Source organism: Branchiostoma floridae, chromosome 17, assembly GCF_000003815.2.
Source record: "Branchiostoma floridae strain S238N-H82 chromosome 17, Bfl_VNyyK, whole genome shotgun sequence".
NCBI lineage: Eukaryota > Metazoa > Chordata > Leptocardii > Amphioxiformes > Branchiostomatidae > Branchiostoma > Branchiostoma floridae.
The window spans coordinates 4816887-4830739 of record NC_049995.1 but is presented as its reverse complement, the minus strand read 5'-3'; the positions used below and the strand labels follow the sequence as shown (position 1 = coordinate 4830739).

At 40.5% G+C, this 13853-nt stretch overlaps 2 protein-coding genes across 3 annotated transcripts in view; both read left to right on the top strand.

The window, feature by feature from the left end:
- LOC118404931 (aggrecan core protein-like) overlaps positions 1-4792 on the top strand; it is a 10329-nt gene extending 5537 nt beyond the window's left edge. Inside the window, exons 2-5 of the mRNA XM_035804316.1 lie at positions 2082-2465; positions 3253-3371; positions 3935-4160; positions 4677-4792. Coding sequence (XP_035660209.1) covers positions 2082-2465; positions 3253-3371; positions 3935-4160; positions 4677-4792 — 845 coding nt within the window. The remainder of the gene's footprint in view (positions 1-2081; positions 2466-3252; positions 3372-3934; positions 4161-4676) is intronic.
- Positions 4793-5393: 601 nt separating this feature from the next.
- On the top strand, positions 5394-13716 carry LOC118404797 (adhesion G-protein coupled receptor G6-like). 2 transcript variants are annotated; one of them, XM_035804142.1, is made up of 12 exons: positions 5394-5565; positions 6234-6328; positions 6562-6689; positions 6895-7056; positions 7494-7648; positions 8124-8288; positions 8811-8926; positions 9331-9429; positions 10162-10448; positions 11528-11597; positions 12037-12173; positions 12608-13716. In XM_035804142.1, exons 1-12 carry the CDS (start codon positions 5524-5526, stop codon positions 12964-12966), a joined length of 1815 nt encoding a protein of 604 aa, XP_035660035.1. In that variant the 5' UTR covers positions 5394-5523; the 3' UTR covers positions 12967-13716. The 2 variants fall into 2 exon arrangements, with proteins under 2 accessions (XP_035660035.1, XP_035660036.1); XM_035804143.1 differs by lacking the exon at positions 9331-9429.
- Positions 13717-13853: the final 137 nt, after the last annotated feature.

Below are 13853 nucleotides of genomic sequence, written 5' to 3'. Positions count from 1 at the left end.
TTTGTAAACAAACGGAAGTCGGGCGAACGTCGCCCGAACGTTGCCCAACTGACGGGCGTTCGCCATCCGATTTGCGTTCGATGATTAATAACTATGTCTTTGCTCGCCTATCGATCTTCAATCGTTGGATTGACGCAAGACTATTGACCGATACCCTTGCAAGGTACGCACGATTTGTACGCACAATCTGCGACTCGGTAACGAGCTGTGCGATTTTGGAGATTTCCTTCGACTAGTCGCATATGTTAAGAACATGTTTCGCTGCACCGCGACCGTCGTAAGACTCCTGAAAACTGCCGGCGATCCGTAAAAATCGCAAGATGATCGTGAGAACACCGGACGTCTTACTCACGAAAATGTCATTCAGAGTTCGTAAACTAGTCTTCCGATCGAATCGCGCCTATTGTGAAGGGGGTATAAGCACACGTACAAGCAGGTAATGTTCAATAGATAGATACCTTAATTGCAAGTTCTTGCTCGAGGTCTAATTGTAAGTGACAAAAAATGACATACAGACAATTGTACACAGTATAGTAAGCAACTACTCTGGTCTAAAAACCTAACGCTAATCTGTATCGTATTATGTTTGACTTCTTTTTCAAATGTACAAATGCACAAATATAAACTGATGTTTAGGGTTAGAGTAGGACAGCCGTTTTAAATAGACCCTATTTACATGACGTCACTTAAAACTTACAATTGATTGTTCAGTAGTGTAAATTGAATCTTAGAATGATATGATCTGACATTTTGGTACGAGGGTATATTGGAACAGGAGCTTGTCCCTTTACGCACATTTTGGGGAGAAAGAATCGCGTGTCATCAAGGCGTCTTTATTTTTTTGTTAGGCTATGTTGATTTGATTATATGGATGACATCCTCTGGGAACTCCAAAATTGATGCGAGCGAGCGAATAAAAAAAAAGTTTGGCCAAAAAAAAAGTTGCCTTCAGTATGAAATCTAAGTGGTCAGGAAGATTGAACATAGGACTAAAAACACATAGTATGGTATAACAACACTCTGAAGTGTAGGGACCAGTACATTGTACAGGTGCAAAACATTTTTTTCTTCTTGGACCGATCCAATAAAAACAGACCTGAAAAAAAATCAGTGGAACGGGTTTTGCCAATTATAAAATTGTACCAAGTTTCTACAGTCAAAGGTAGAGAGACAGCATTTATTACATGGAGATGGGATTTTAGAATGGGAGTCCACCAAACAGATTCCTTTGTAGCAAAATTGACCAATTACCATTGTTTTGAGTATTCCCAATTCTCAAGTTTCCACATACAATCAGGCTCAGGTCCGGATCTGGAAATGATCCTTTGGACCTGAACAGGACTTACACCTGAATTTTCTGTACTGTACTGAATTTTCTGTACTTTTTAAATTCTGTCCTTTCACATCTTATTCTTTGACTTTAGATTTATTTTGGCATTCTATGGCATTAGTTATATGTTTTCTGATACTTTTTCTTCAATCTACAGCATATATGTGCTCATTTTACAGCTGCTTTGCACAATTTACTGTGTAGTTAAAGACTTTTTTTTTGGAAACGACTGAAAATTGGTGCGAGCTCGGATGTCATCCATATAATCAAATCAACATGGCCTTACCTCCGGAAAAAATGTTCAGGGGTACTGTTTTTGGTTATGTATGTGTGCGTGTTGCATCTGTAACTCAAGATCGTTTTAATAGTTTAGTATAGATTTTTGATCGTAAGTAGTTTTTGTAAGTATCAAAGAAGTAGGGCAATTTTAGACTTCCAGTCCTAAGAGTACTTTCAGGTAATGCAACCTTGCAGATCAACACCCCCTTGCTAAAAATTATGTGGCATCGCCCATGGACAGCTGGTCAGCTGACCCCATGGAATGGGGATGACCAATAACTCCTTTTGGGAGGGACATAGCTGGGATTGATTAGGGACGAAGGCTAAAAGGGGAGTATCACTAACATCTGTATATGGTTAGGACTATGGCATCACAGGAAATTCACAATTTGAATTCACAATTAAAATACACTATTTAAACTCAAAATTTGAGACAGTTAAAAATCATCTATGTCTTGTACATGTTCTACAGGATGTTCGGAAGCAGACTACGTCAGTTTCAACGGAATTTGCTACAAGGACTTTGCCGAGGAAAAAACCTACGAAGAGGCCAGACAGACATGTGCCAGGGACGGTGGACTGCTAGCCATGCCGAAAGACGACGCCATCAACACCTTTATCCACGATCTGTCTGGTGGTGCTATACGTTGGATTGGGTTAAATGACATCAACAACGAAGGCCAGTTTGTGTTTGAGGACGGCCAAACCCTGGAGGAAGCCAGCTACAGCAACTGGAAACGCGGGGAGCCGAACGATCTTGGGCGTCGCGGCGAGGACTGTGCACAAATCTATACTTCCGAACACGCCTGGAATGATGCACCTTGTGACCGTACCTGGGGATTTATCTGTCAACTGGGTATGTGTATGTTTAATGATTCTTTAATACACCTTAACGCTTATCACTATAAATGTGTTGCTGTGTGTCAGGTATTACAATATGTAGAAGCTCCTGACTCTGTTGAAAGCTACTCACTTGTTTCGCAGTAAATTGTGCCGATGAAGTCATCTTTACTACGTGACTGTTTTCTGTGAATATAGTTCTGTATTTTCCCACAACGCGAGAGACAAGCGTACGTGACATGTGTCACCACTAATCTTTGTTTACCAAACACCGTTCTATTGTTCAAAGCCTGGAGCGCTTCTATATATGCAGAACTACTTTGTGACATCCTTACAATTACTACGCCCACGTAGGTTACTATGGTGCAAATACAAGTACAAATATAAATATGTCTTTTTTTAGGGTTAGAGCGTACTAGATACGATGTCGGCCTTCCTAAAATGAACCCAATTCACGTGACGTCATGAGTGAATCAATCGCCATATTGGGGTCCCTATTTCTATTTTTAACATTTCAGTGACATTCTGCCATCTTTGAATAACCACCTTTAGGTGTATGCAGCTCAGACAAAGACGAAGGGAAAACAAAGGGAAAATTAACGATTATTTTGAATATTGGTGATATCATTGAATAACTATTCCTCCAAATTCAAACAATCTGAAACTAACAACAGCAACACTAAATGGAAACATCTTTCGATGAATACAAAGAATATATCATAGGCAACTATATGGAACATAGTATAGAGTTACTGTGTGAATTTGAACTTATACGAAAGGCAATAACTTCCTTTTTTATACAGGTACTGAAGTTGGTCGAGCGTGCGAAAGAGAATGGCTGACGATCACATGTGCCGAAGGAGGAACTATCCTTGTTTCACACGCAAACTATGGGCGCACCTCATCCACATACTGTACTGAGGTAAGCACAGTGTACATGTATGCAGAAACGGGGAGTGGTTCTGCATTCTGGCAAACAGGTTTCAGTACTCTGAATGAAAACGAGAGCACCCGGCCGAACGGTCACGAGAACACACGAAACACACGAGAACACCCGAAAGTTCACGATAGCTGATAAACGTCATCATCATCACCACGATTATCAACATTATCACCACCATCGTAATCATAAGAAGGATTGTATTCATTTGATACTTGATATGTAGGAAGGTGTTGATAATACATTGAATGAATAGATTAGGGCCACCTGCCGACCTCTGACGGCAATACAGTGTAACTTGCGGTTTTAATATCTTGAGTTCTAGACATGCTATGGTCATGATTTATGATATGTACATAGATCTTGTGGCAGACAGTAAGTGGAGTATGATTTGGCCCTCTTTTAACTTTTTTTAGTACTGCTGGTTTAGTTTCGGACTTTGAAAGAGAATAACTAAAGGAGGAGTTGAGGGATCATCATGAGTTTTTGGATACTATGGAGATAGATTAAGTAATGTTTGCTTTTCTTTCGTCTTATTCCAACAGGGCCCCCGCGTTACCGACACCGACTGTACCTCCGAAACCAGTCAAGATATAGTTTCTGAAACGTGTAATGGGGAAACGCATTGCTCCATACTGGCGTCTAACTCGGTGTTCGGCGATCCCTGTGTGGGCACGCACAAGTACCTGGAAGTGGGGTACAGCTGCGTACAACCGGGAAATACAACAGCTACAACGGTGCAGATGACTGTAACAACCATGGATACACAAGGTAAAAGAGCGCACCATTTCAGAAGGCAGAAAGCTCGAGGAAAATGTGGAAAATGAAGAGTTTAGAAGCATGTGTATAAAAAGAAAGTTTATTCGCGTATGTAGCTTCCATCTATTGCTTAAGGAAGTTTTAGAACAGACTTCAAATATCTAATGAAGAGGTATTTTTTTTAATTCAAAATAGTAACAACACCTTTAGTAAAGGTAAAGGCTTTACGTATTAGAAAGTTAAGACGAGGGTTAACAAACATCTGTCTTCAGAATCCAGTACTGTAACCAGACTGTTGAAAGCTACTGAAAAGGCACGATATCGATATCAACAATACATCTAAGTTTGTCTGTCGTATTTTGTAGTCTTTTTGACAGCAAGGGTGGCTCAATGAGACTTGTTTTGTGGTGATCTTCGATGTTGTACATACCAATACCAACCCATGGCGATGTTCACTTTGATGTTTACTTTTTATGGTCCTTTATGTTATTACTGCCATTACATAATCATCACTCTGTAACTATTCAGGCTACTGTCCGGAGGCCGTTGTTGAGACGGAGACCGAACCGGTTGTCTTCCCGCGTACTGAGGGCGGAGATTTCTCATACTCCGTAGAACGCTGCCCCTCTTTCCCAGGCAAGTAACTATATATATATAAACAAATTCCGGAAAGACAGCGCAGAGAATCAGACATCTGATGAAGGTCTAAGAAATCGCTGTACGTTGTTTTGTTAGGACTTTTGACTTTAAAATGCAGTATCGTTTTTATATAGAATTTTAACATTTGTGTTTTTCGGAATGCTCTATTGAACAGAGAAGCCCCGGGCCTCTCGCTTCTGTCGGATTACTTCGGCTGGAACTGCGGTGTGGGACCCACCTGTCTTCCTTACATGTGACGTCAGCTTACGGAACTTGTCTCAGGTAGATATTTGTCTCCAGCGTACCGTCACAAACAAACAAACAAACAAACAGAGTGAGTGAGAGAGAGAGAGAGAGAGAGAGAGAGAGAGAGAAAGAGAGAGAGACAAAGAGAGAGAGAGAGAAAGAGAGAGAGAGAGAGAGAGAGAGAGAGAGAGAGAGTTAGTGAGTGAGTGAAGTGAGTGAGTGAGTGAGTGAGTGACTGACTGACTGACTCGCTCACGCACTCAATTTTTCAACATCATACTTTTTATGTCACAAATACATGCTACATAGCATGCATAACACCAACGATGATTTTAATAAGTAGTAGCATCTTGCTTATGAACAAACTGTATTTTGTTGATCACAGATTATAGTAGCGACCGCAGAAGCGGCCCTAGCGGTGGCCACGCAACTGCAGGTGCTTACGTCACAACCTGACAACCTCTCGTCTGATGACGTCACTCTGACCAGCATGTTGATACAGCAAATTATCAACGTGAGTCAAACTGAAGAGGTATGTAAATTTTACTATATATAATAGCGTCCTACAATGTTCTAGTCGTATTGATTACTATCAAAACAGCTATTCTTCCGCCTGTATGTTTGTTTGCACTCGTGTGTGTCCGAATAGATAGAATATAAATTTAGATGTGAATAAACAGAACAACAGAATTGTTGAGAAATCTGTGTTTGAATAGAACGAAATACTTTTTTAAAAACTTAAGATATTTCACAGAGGTGTAGGGTATTCAATTTCTTGTTGTGTAAGTGTCGTAGTCATAACGGGTTAGTTTCAAACCACAGCAAATTAAAGACCGCGGATATGGAATTAGATATGAAGGTATCTTTATGAATGTTTCGGGGTGTCTCGGATACTACTATGATAATAATCATCTGGTGTATTTTGCCAACCAGTAGGTACCCCAAGTATGAGTAATGAGGCTGTTTAACGTGGTCGAGGCACCTCCTCGAGCACGGGACCCCCGGTTTACGTCCCTCCCGGAAGACGATTTCGTGGAAAACTTCGTGAGGCTACAGCAATCCAGACGTCCTTGGTTGGCCCCCCATCCAAGCACTGTCCGGACCGCGCGTTGCTTAACTTCCGAGATCGAGGGATCGGGTGTACCAACGCGCCACGCGGCCGTAGCTATGATATAGAACTTTGTATAATTTTTGTTTTAGATCGGAGATTCTATCCTGACAACTATAGACAACTTGATGAAGGTGGATTCAGCCGTGCTGGAACAGAGTCAACAGGATAGAGGAGGACCGACTAGGTACAGGAACTATTGAAAACTTTCGTCATTGCATCACATGACGCTTTTGATTACCAAACATACTAGTATACAGCCTGTCTTAAAGTAAAGTCAAACGTCTAGGAGTCATTTCTGACTCAAGATTTAAAGGTTAGTTTAAATTACCTTCTTAAAAGAAGGAAACAGCGAAGAGAAAAGAAGAGTTTATGTTACAATGTGATGTATTGAAATACGTTTCATTTTGCTTTCTTCAGAGTTGTCCGGTCGTTAGAGACATTTTCAGACACATTGGCACTGACTGGAGATAGTTACACCTCCCTGCGGCCAGGTGTGGCACTGCAGGCATCGGACATCAGCGTAGACGAGCTAGACAAGGGGCAAGGTTAGCATTATGTTAACGCAAATTTATAGGTTTGCGATAGCAGAACCTGTATTGATTTCGTAGGTATCCGTGGGCGCCACCATGTTGAATGTGACCATGTTCATTGATTTTTTTTTCAATTTCTCTGAGTTTTGAGCTATGAAATAAAATGAAAAAAAAAAAAACAACGGATAAGTTAACCAAAAAGATTGACTGTTCTCTTTAGGATTTTCTTTCTATCCGAGTGGAAACCGTTCTGACGGCTTGGCTGAAGGCAGTGTTTCCGGCTTCACTGTTGACGATGTGAGAGAACCTCTAGAGACTGCCGACATCTCCATAACTCTACCTGCTAACATATCAACCATGGTACAGATCAACAACACTGCAGGTAAGAAGTACTTTTGCAAGATTTGTTTTTGTTGAAATATTTATTATGAAATGATTAATCTGTAAAGTTGAACAGAAGTAAAAATTTCGACTGAACAGTAGAGAACCAGTATTTGTCAAGAATTGAGCAATAGACCGTTTCTGTGACGTCATGTTATGCAGATAGATACGTGATTCGGTGAGCAGCAATTCATAAGTTACAGGAAGTTTGTAGCGTCCCCCGTCTTTTAAGGGAATGTTATGCCAAACACGATTTCGGAATATTTGAACCTTGAATTTATGTTGATAAATTGACATATTTTTGTGTGCATTTATGTCATAAACAAATGGGTATGTCGTCTTTATTTCTAAATGATATATGTCGTTTAATACATTTATCTATGAACAAGAACAACAACTAAAACATGAGATTTGAAATAAAAGTTACCCTGTTTACAGATGTGCGAGTGAGTTATACCCTGTACAACGACAGCAGCCTGTTCGTTCAGCCTTCCCAGGGTGCAGTGGGAACCCGAATCGTCGGCAGCAGAATCGCGGGCTTGCCGATGAAGAACCTGACCCAGCCGGTCATCGTGACCTTCACGCCTCTGCAGGTAACTAAACGTCGTAATAAGCAAGTTCTCTTGCGCCCCATGTATTGCCTCGAAGGATTTTCGATAAAAAAGATTAAAAAGGATTGAATGTGAAGCCCTATAACATGGAAGCTTGTTTGGCCTCGATTTGATGCTTGATTCATGTCCTTAAGAGCTTTTTTAAGAGGACAAGATCGTCTTGTCCATGTCATTGCACCAGTAATAGGTCTGCATGATAATGTTGAAGAACCATATCCTTAGAATACTAACACTTCAAATTTGCCGATGGCTGCAAAACTTTTTGCATATCAACTGCATCTTGTTATTTAACTTTTTTAGTAACTTGTGTAAGTAAGCACATACTGCGACAGTATACTATTAGTAAGCACATACTGCGACATAGGCAGGCATAGTTGTACATTACTAGTACTCTGGATATATTATTTGCCTTTGTCTTTTCAAAATCTTAAGTAAATGACTTACTTTTACATTTCAGGATTTTTCACCTGATGGTGTTCGGAACGTCCGCTGTGTGTTCTGGGATTTCGAGGCTGAGGCAGGCCAGGGGGCGTGGTCAAATGAGGGGTGTGTGGACCAAACAGAAGACAACGGACGGTACACCTGTAGCTTCAACCACCTCACCAACTTTGCCGTCTTCTTTGTGAGTCAAGAAAACATTATTTCATTTCAATGATTACATTCGTTGGGAAGATGTTTTCGGTACCTTTTTTGTGTTTGTTTGTAAATAAACAGCATTACTGCAAATGTGGAAATGTGGTACTTGAATGCCTTCGTAGGATATTTGGTGGTTAGGGATTGAGCAAAATTAATATCAATGTCTTCCTACGTCACTGCAGTGGAACTTCAACTGTTTATATCTCTTGTTTTGGTCATGCTAAGGTCGTGCTTTACAGCTATGGCAAAGACATGGTACAGATAAATGATCCTTTAATGCTAATCGGGGACGACAGCAAATACAGCTGGTTTTCAAGACGTTTAGGGATCACAATAAGTGAATAGCAACTGTCTTACTGGCCATAGTACAACATTTTATAAGTTTCATGTCACAACAGAAAAAACGCACTGACTCTTCTTTTCTATGTCACTACTTTTTGAAGAGCTGGGTGTAAAAAAAAATTGAACTTCTTTGCCTAGAGTAATGTGTACATTATTCATTTTCCAGGATCTGAAAGACGGATTCGGAGACCACGAAAGAGTATTGGAGATCATCACCACTATCGGCTGCATCGTGTCTATCACTGGTCTGGTTCTGACTCTACTGTCATTCATCGTTACTACGTAAGTTATGATCATAAAGAAAATATTTGGTTTTATCTAAATATGAAATATTTTCCATTACATTATTTAAAGTAGTATCTAATCATGATATTTTTTTCAGTGGTAGTAAAGATATCGTTTATGAAGGTTAGACATCCAGGTAAACATAATCTTAATACAATTCAATCTCTACAACTGGATATAAACGGAGATTTACTTCTGGACGTTTCGGAAGTAAACAAAGGTCAACTGTTCCAATCATTTCCTTTCTACTCTGCTACTATCTAGACTCTTTGTAACAATTTCGTCTTTGGATTTAGCATAAAACACTGAATTGGAATGAAAGATTAGAAAAGAAAGACAAGGAAAAATTCATATCTAACGATTTTCGAAATTTCCTTGCGTTTGGCCATAAAAATATGAAGGTATGAGGTTCCGAGAAGAAGATCTAGAGTTGGTTCAGATATTCAACAGTCGGACGATTCCAAATCTGGACTAGGGGGAACCAAGATCCAGAAAACAAAGTAAAAAGGTTCACTCCTATTGGCGGAAGGATATAAGGTGGCGCATGCTCGTAGCTAGACCGGCAAACTCTCCCTGCATGACGCCTCCCGGTGTGCTTATCTAAGGTACTCGGGAAGACCTGCCTTCACTGCCGGACAGATTCCCTAGCTAAAATCGGGTTTCCAGGGTAGGTGATGCTTAGAATGTAGAGAATGGAACTGTAGATGTTAGAAATATGCATGTATTGGTGCATGTAGGCAAAGGAAGTCTAGAAGCTTAGAAACTTAAATATTACATGATTTGATTATATGGGTGGCATCCGTATGACATCAATCCCCCCCCCCCTCAAAGAAAAGTTTTCAATCATACTGTAAATCGTAATTAGAATGAGCAAAGATATGCTGTAGAAAGAAAAAAAATCGGAAAACGTTTACTAATGTCATATAATGGCAAGGTCAATTCCAAGATCATATGAGAAGAAGTGATATAACGAAAACGAAGGATATATTGTTCGGTATACCGTACTCTGAGTTTTGGTCATTTGTTCTATGACCACCTTCCTGGCCACTTAGATTTCATAATGAATGCAACTTTTTTTGGCTAATTCGTTTTTTTAATCGCACGCTCGCATCAGTTGTTGGGGTCCCAGTGGATGCCATCCATGCATATAATCAAGTCAAGATGGCCTTACAACGCCAGGTATTTTCAGTTCATAAACTTGAATGTGCGGTTTCAAATGTCTTTGACTCTAGGAAATATAACCGTCGTATAGTCGGAGCTCACGCGAAGAATCAGCGCCTCGTTCTCATCAACCTATGCGTGGCCTTGTTAGCTATCCTCGTCACCTTCCTCGCCGGCATCAATCAGACGGCTTCTCCCATTGGCTGCACCGTCGCGGCGGCGTTCTTACACTTCTTCCTATTGGCTGCCCTGATCTGGATGGCGATGGAGGCCGTGAACATCTACCTGGCGACCGTGATGGTGTTTGATCATTACGTCACCAGGAACTTTATATACAAGGCTGCTGCAGTAGCATGGGGTGATCAATTTTGTTTGTTTGCTGTGTATCTTAACCAGTAGAACATCTTTAGGAGTAATACACCAGTTTGATACAGGATGAAAGAGAATTCTTGTTACACAACCAGTGGGTACTTACTTAGCTTACGTTTCGATGTCTCTCAGACACCTTCGTCAGAGCTTCTAACTGGAGTTCTGCTTCTCACCGCTATATGTAGCCGATGTAGGTGGCGCTTTTGCGGTGAGAAAACAGTCCCAAACATGGCTTAGCTTGTATCCTCCCTCGTCCCGGTTCACATCGGCTACATATAGCGGTGAGAAGCAGCAGTAGTTAGAAGTGATGAAGGTGTCTGAGAGACATCGAAACGTAAGCTATGTAAGTACCTAATCTCCAAGCAGATCCTACGGTAGCATAAGACAGGATCAAAAGCTGCCAGAGGAGTGAAGCCGGCTTAGGAGTGTGTTTTGCTACCGGGGATCTGCCTCCACTGAAACAGGGAGGAGCATTTCTATTCAACAATGGTGTTGCTGCCCCACCCTGTTGCCATGTGCTAATTATTTTATGAGCGAATTACACTGGGTCAAGTCAGTGACCATCACATGTCCCAGTTGGAAGTTAACACCAAACAGGAAGGAGGGCAATTAGCACCTACACTGCAAGCATAGTTTGAATGGGAAACAATTGGATGTTAATAGCCTTTGTTCTAGCCGACTGGGGGCAGATCCCTGGTAGCAAAACACACTCCTAAGCCAGCTTCACTCCTCTGGCAGCTTTTAATACTGTCTTATGCTACCGTAGGATCTGCTTGGAGATTAGTAAGTACCCACTGGTTGTGTAACAAGAATTCTCCTTCATCCTGTATTCTACCAACTTGATGAAACTATTTCCGGTAGTTTGATACAGTAAGTACAAGTTGTGTAAGGCCGGACTGTAAGGTTTGAACCACTCACATACTAATAGGGATATAGGCTCCTGATCTTTTAAATGTGGTGGGTTCTTTAACGAGCTCAAGATAGCATTAGATTACAGTTAAGTAAGGGGGGGGGGTCAAGTAAGAATAAACAATCTCAAACAACAACATAATTTGAATTTTTTTCCAGGCTTCCCTTTTCTCCTTGCCCTATCAACTGCTGGTCCTTCAAATCTCTACGAATACAGGAGCAACAAATAGTAAGTGTATTTTCTGCTGCATTTTCAAGACTTTTCCCTTGCCATTGTTTGTTGTTTTCGTACATTTTGCGGTGGCTTCTCAAGCAGCAGCAGCATCTTCAATACGATTGAATACTGGCAAACAAAATTCTTTGTACATTACCGATTTTCAACTGCCGTCGTTTCCGTGAACAGTCTGGCACCTTCAACAGGGCAATGCGGACTTGTTCTGCTTCTCACTGCAGCTAGGTGGCGCTTCAGTGGGAAATGATGCGGTTCAACACGTGACTGAACTTGTATCCCCCTTCCCCCGTCATCACGGTTGCAACGAGTGTATATTATTAGATATCATGTCATACTGTTTGTCAAATGAAAATAGAAACAACTAACTACTAGATATACTTTCATTTCTTGGATTTTTCTAAAAATTTCTTCTACCGCCCCCCCCCCCTGTCCACAGCTGCTGGTTAGCAAGAATTCCACTACAGTACGCGTTTCTGCTGCCAGCGGGTCTCATCCTGCTGTTCAACGTGGTGGTGTTCTCCATCGTCATGTACAAACTGCTGAAGAGGGAGAAGAAACAGAAAAAGTTAACAGGTAATGTTTAAACATGAGCTTCAAACAAAAAGTTTTTTTAGAAGAAATTCATCGAGATTCAAACTTTACTCCAAACACATCCCGAAGGTTCAAACTGTAATTTGGCCTTCTTCACAAAAACTGACAACTCTTTTCTGTCACGTGACCTGAAAGTATGACAGGAACAAGATGTCTTGCAACAAAAATGTTTCCGGCCGTAGATTTGCATACATATAATCATTTAGCTATGTGATATGCTATCGTATTTGCCATCTAACTATTGCAGCAAATGAATTAATTTGTTTGTTAATAATGTCGAAGAAAACAAAATAATATTAACCATTCAAGCTTGCAAGGAAATAAAACTTTTGCTGCATAATTTACCGAAGTTTTACCGATGGTTTACTACAAGTTGTAGCCACGTAATGATTATAATGAATGTGTTTGTAACGCAGGTGCTAAGAAAAACGAGGCAGACCACCAGTGGGTGCTCCGACATTTACGGCGTGCCTTTAGCATCATGGTCCTGTTCGGTCTCACCTGGCTCTTCGGTTTCTTCTTCGTCATCGACGACAACACCGCCCGGACAGTCTTCGCCTACCTCTTCTGCATCTTTAACACTCTACAAGGTCTCTTCATCTTCCTCTTCCATTGCGTCATGCGAGAAGACGTTCAGAAGTGGAGAAAGGAGTTCCTTTGTAAAGGAAAGAAGAAGAATCATTATGTTGTCAATAGGAGTACGTTTTCATCGTCTGCCACGCGAACGCCTCAGGGAATTAGTTTGAAACCTTCTCCGTCTGTTAGCAAAGCGTAGTCGCTGTGAAAACTAGTCACTAATATCTTGTACTTAGTCTAGTCTTCGTAATATCGTGGAGGTGTAGGAATTATTAGTTTCACCACGAACGGTGGAATGCAATGGACATACGTTTCAAGCTCAATTCCCCCAGGGAATTAGTTTAAAAACTTCTCCGTCTTTTAGCAAAGCGTAGAAACTTGTCGCTGATATCTAGTAGTGTTTAAAGATACCGTAGAGGTGTGGGGATTTTTAGTTGCACCAAGGACATGCTGGATATGTATAAAAACCTGGATGTAAATGTATGATGATGTAGACGTTAGATGTTGTTTATTTTCAAATGCTTTTTACACTGAAGTTTTGATTATTAATATAGATAAGTTTAATATCCACGCAAATAATGCTGACGAAAGCAGATACGTTGCTATTGAGCTTTTAAACATGACAGTACTTACTTACATTACAGTACATTATCTACAGACATGTAAGAATAGATCTGTTTGCTCATTACAGACATCACGGCTTAAAATTGTACAGTTTTTTTCATCATGGAATTTTGGAACTAGTTTTTGTGTTATGTTTTAAGTTTTGTTACCGTTTCCAATTTTTAAATCTGTAGTATGAGTTATTGAGCTAGGAGAGTAGTAAGAAAAGCAGAGATGTATCTAGTAGATCAGCTATTTCATACGTTATGTTCAGGCCTCATTGACTAGATTCTATGAGATGACGAAGATTGTAGAATACAGCTAATAATTGAACACGCAGAACACTTTATTATATAAAAAAACATGTAAGGCCTCCAAACAGATGCTGGGATGTGATTTTGTAAATATCATTTTGACGGAAGGTAATTGAAATAAACTTCTTGAAGCAAAATGACATTACGATGATGCTATTGTGTTTAAAAA

Coding starts and splice junctions, on each gene's coding strand:
- LOC118404797 (XM_035804142.1), top strand. CDS start 5,524: ATGTTGATACAGCAAATTATCAACGTGAGTCAAACTGAAGAG. Junction 6,329..6,561: donor GATAGAGGAGGACCGACTAG/GTACAGGAACTA, acceptor TGCTTTCTTCAG/AGTTGTCCGGTCGTTAGAGA. Junction 7,057..7,493: donor ACAGATCAACAACACTGCAG/GTAAGAAGTACT, acceptor CCCTGTTTACAG/ATGTGCGAGTGAGTTATACC.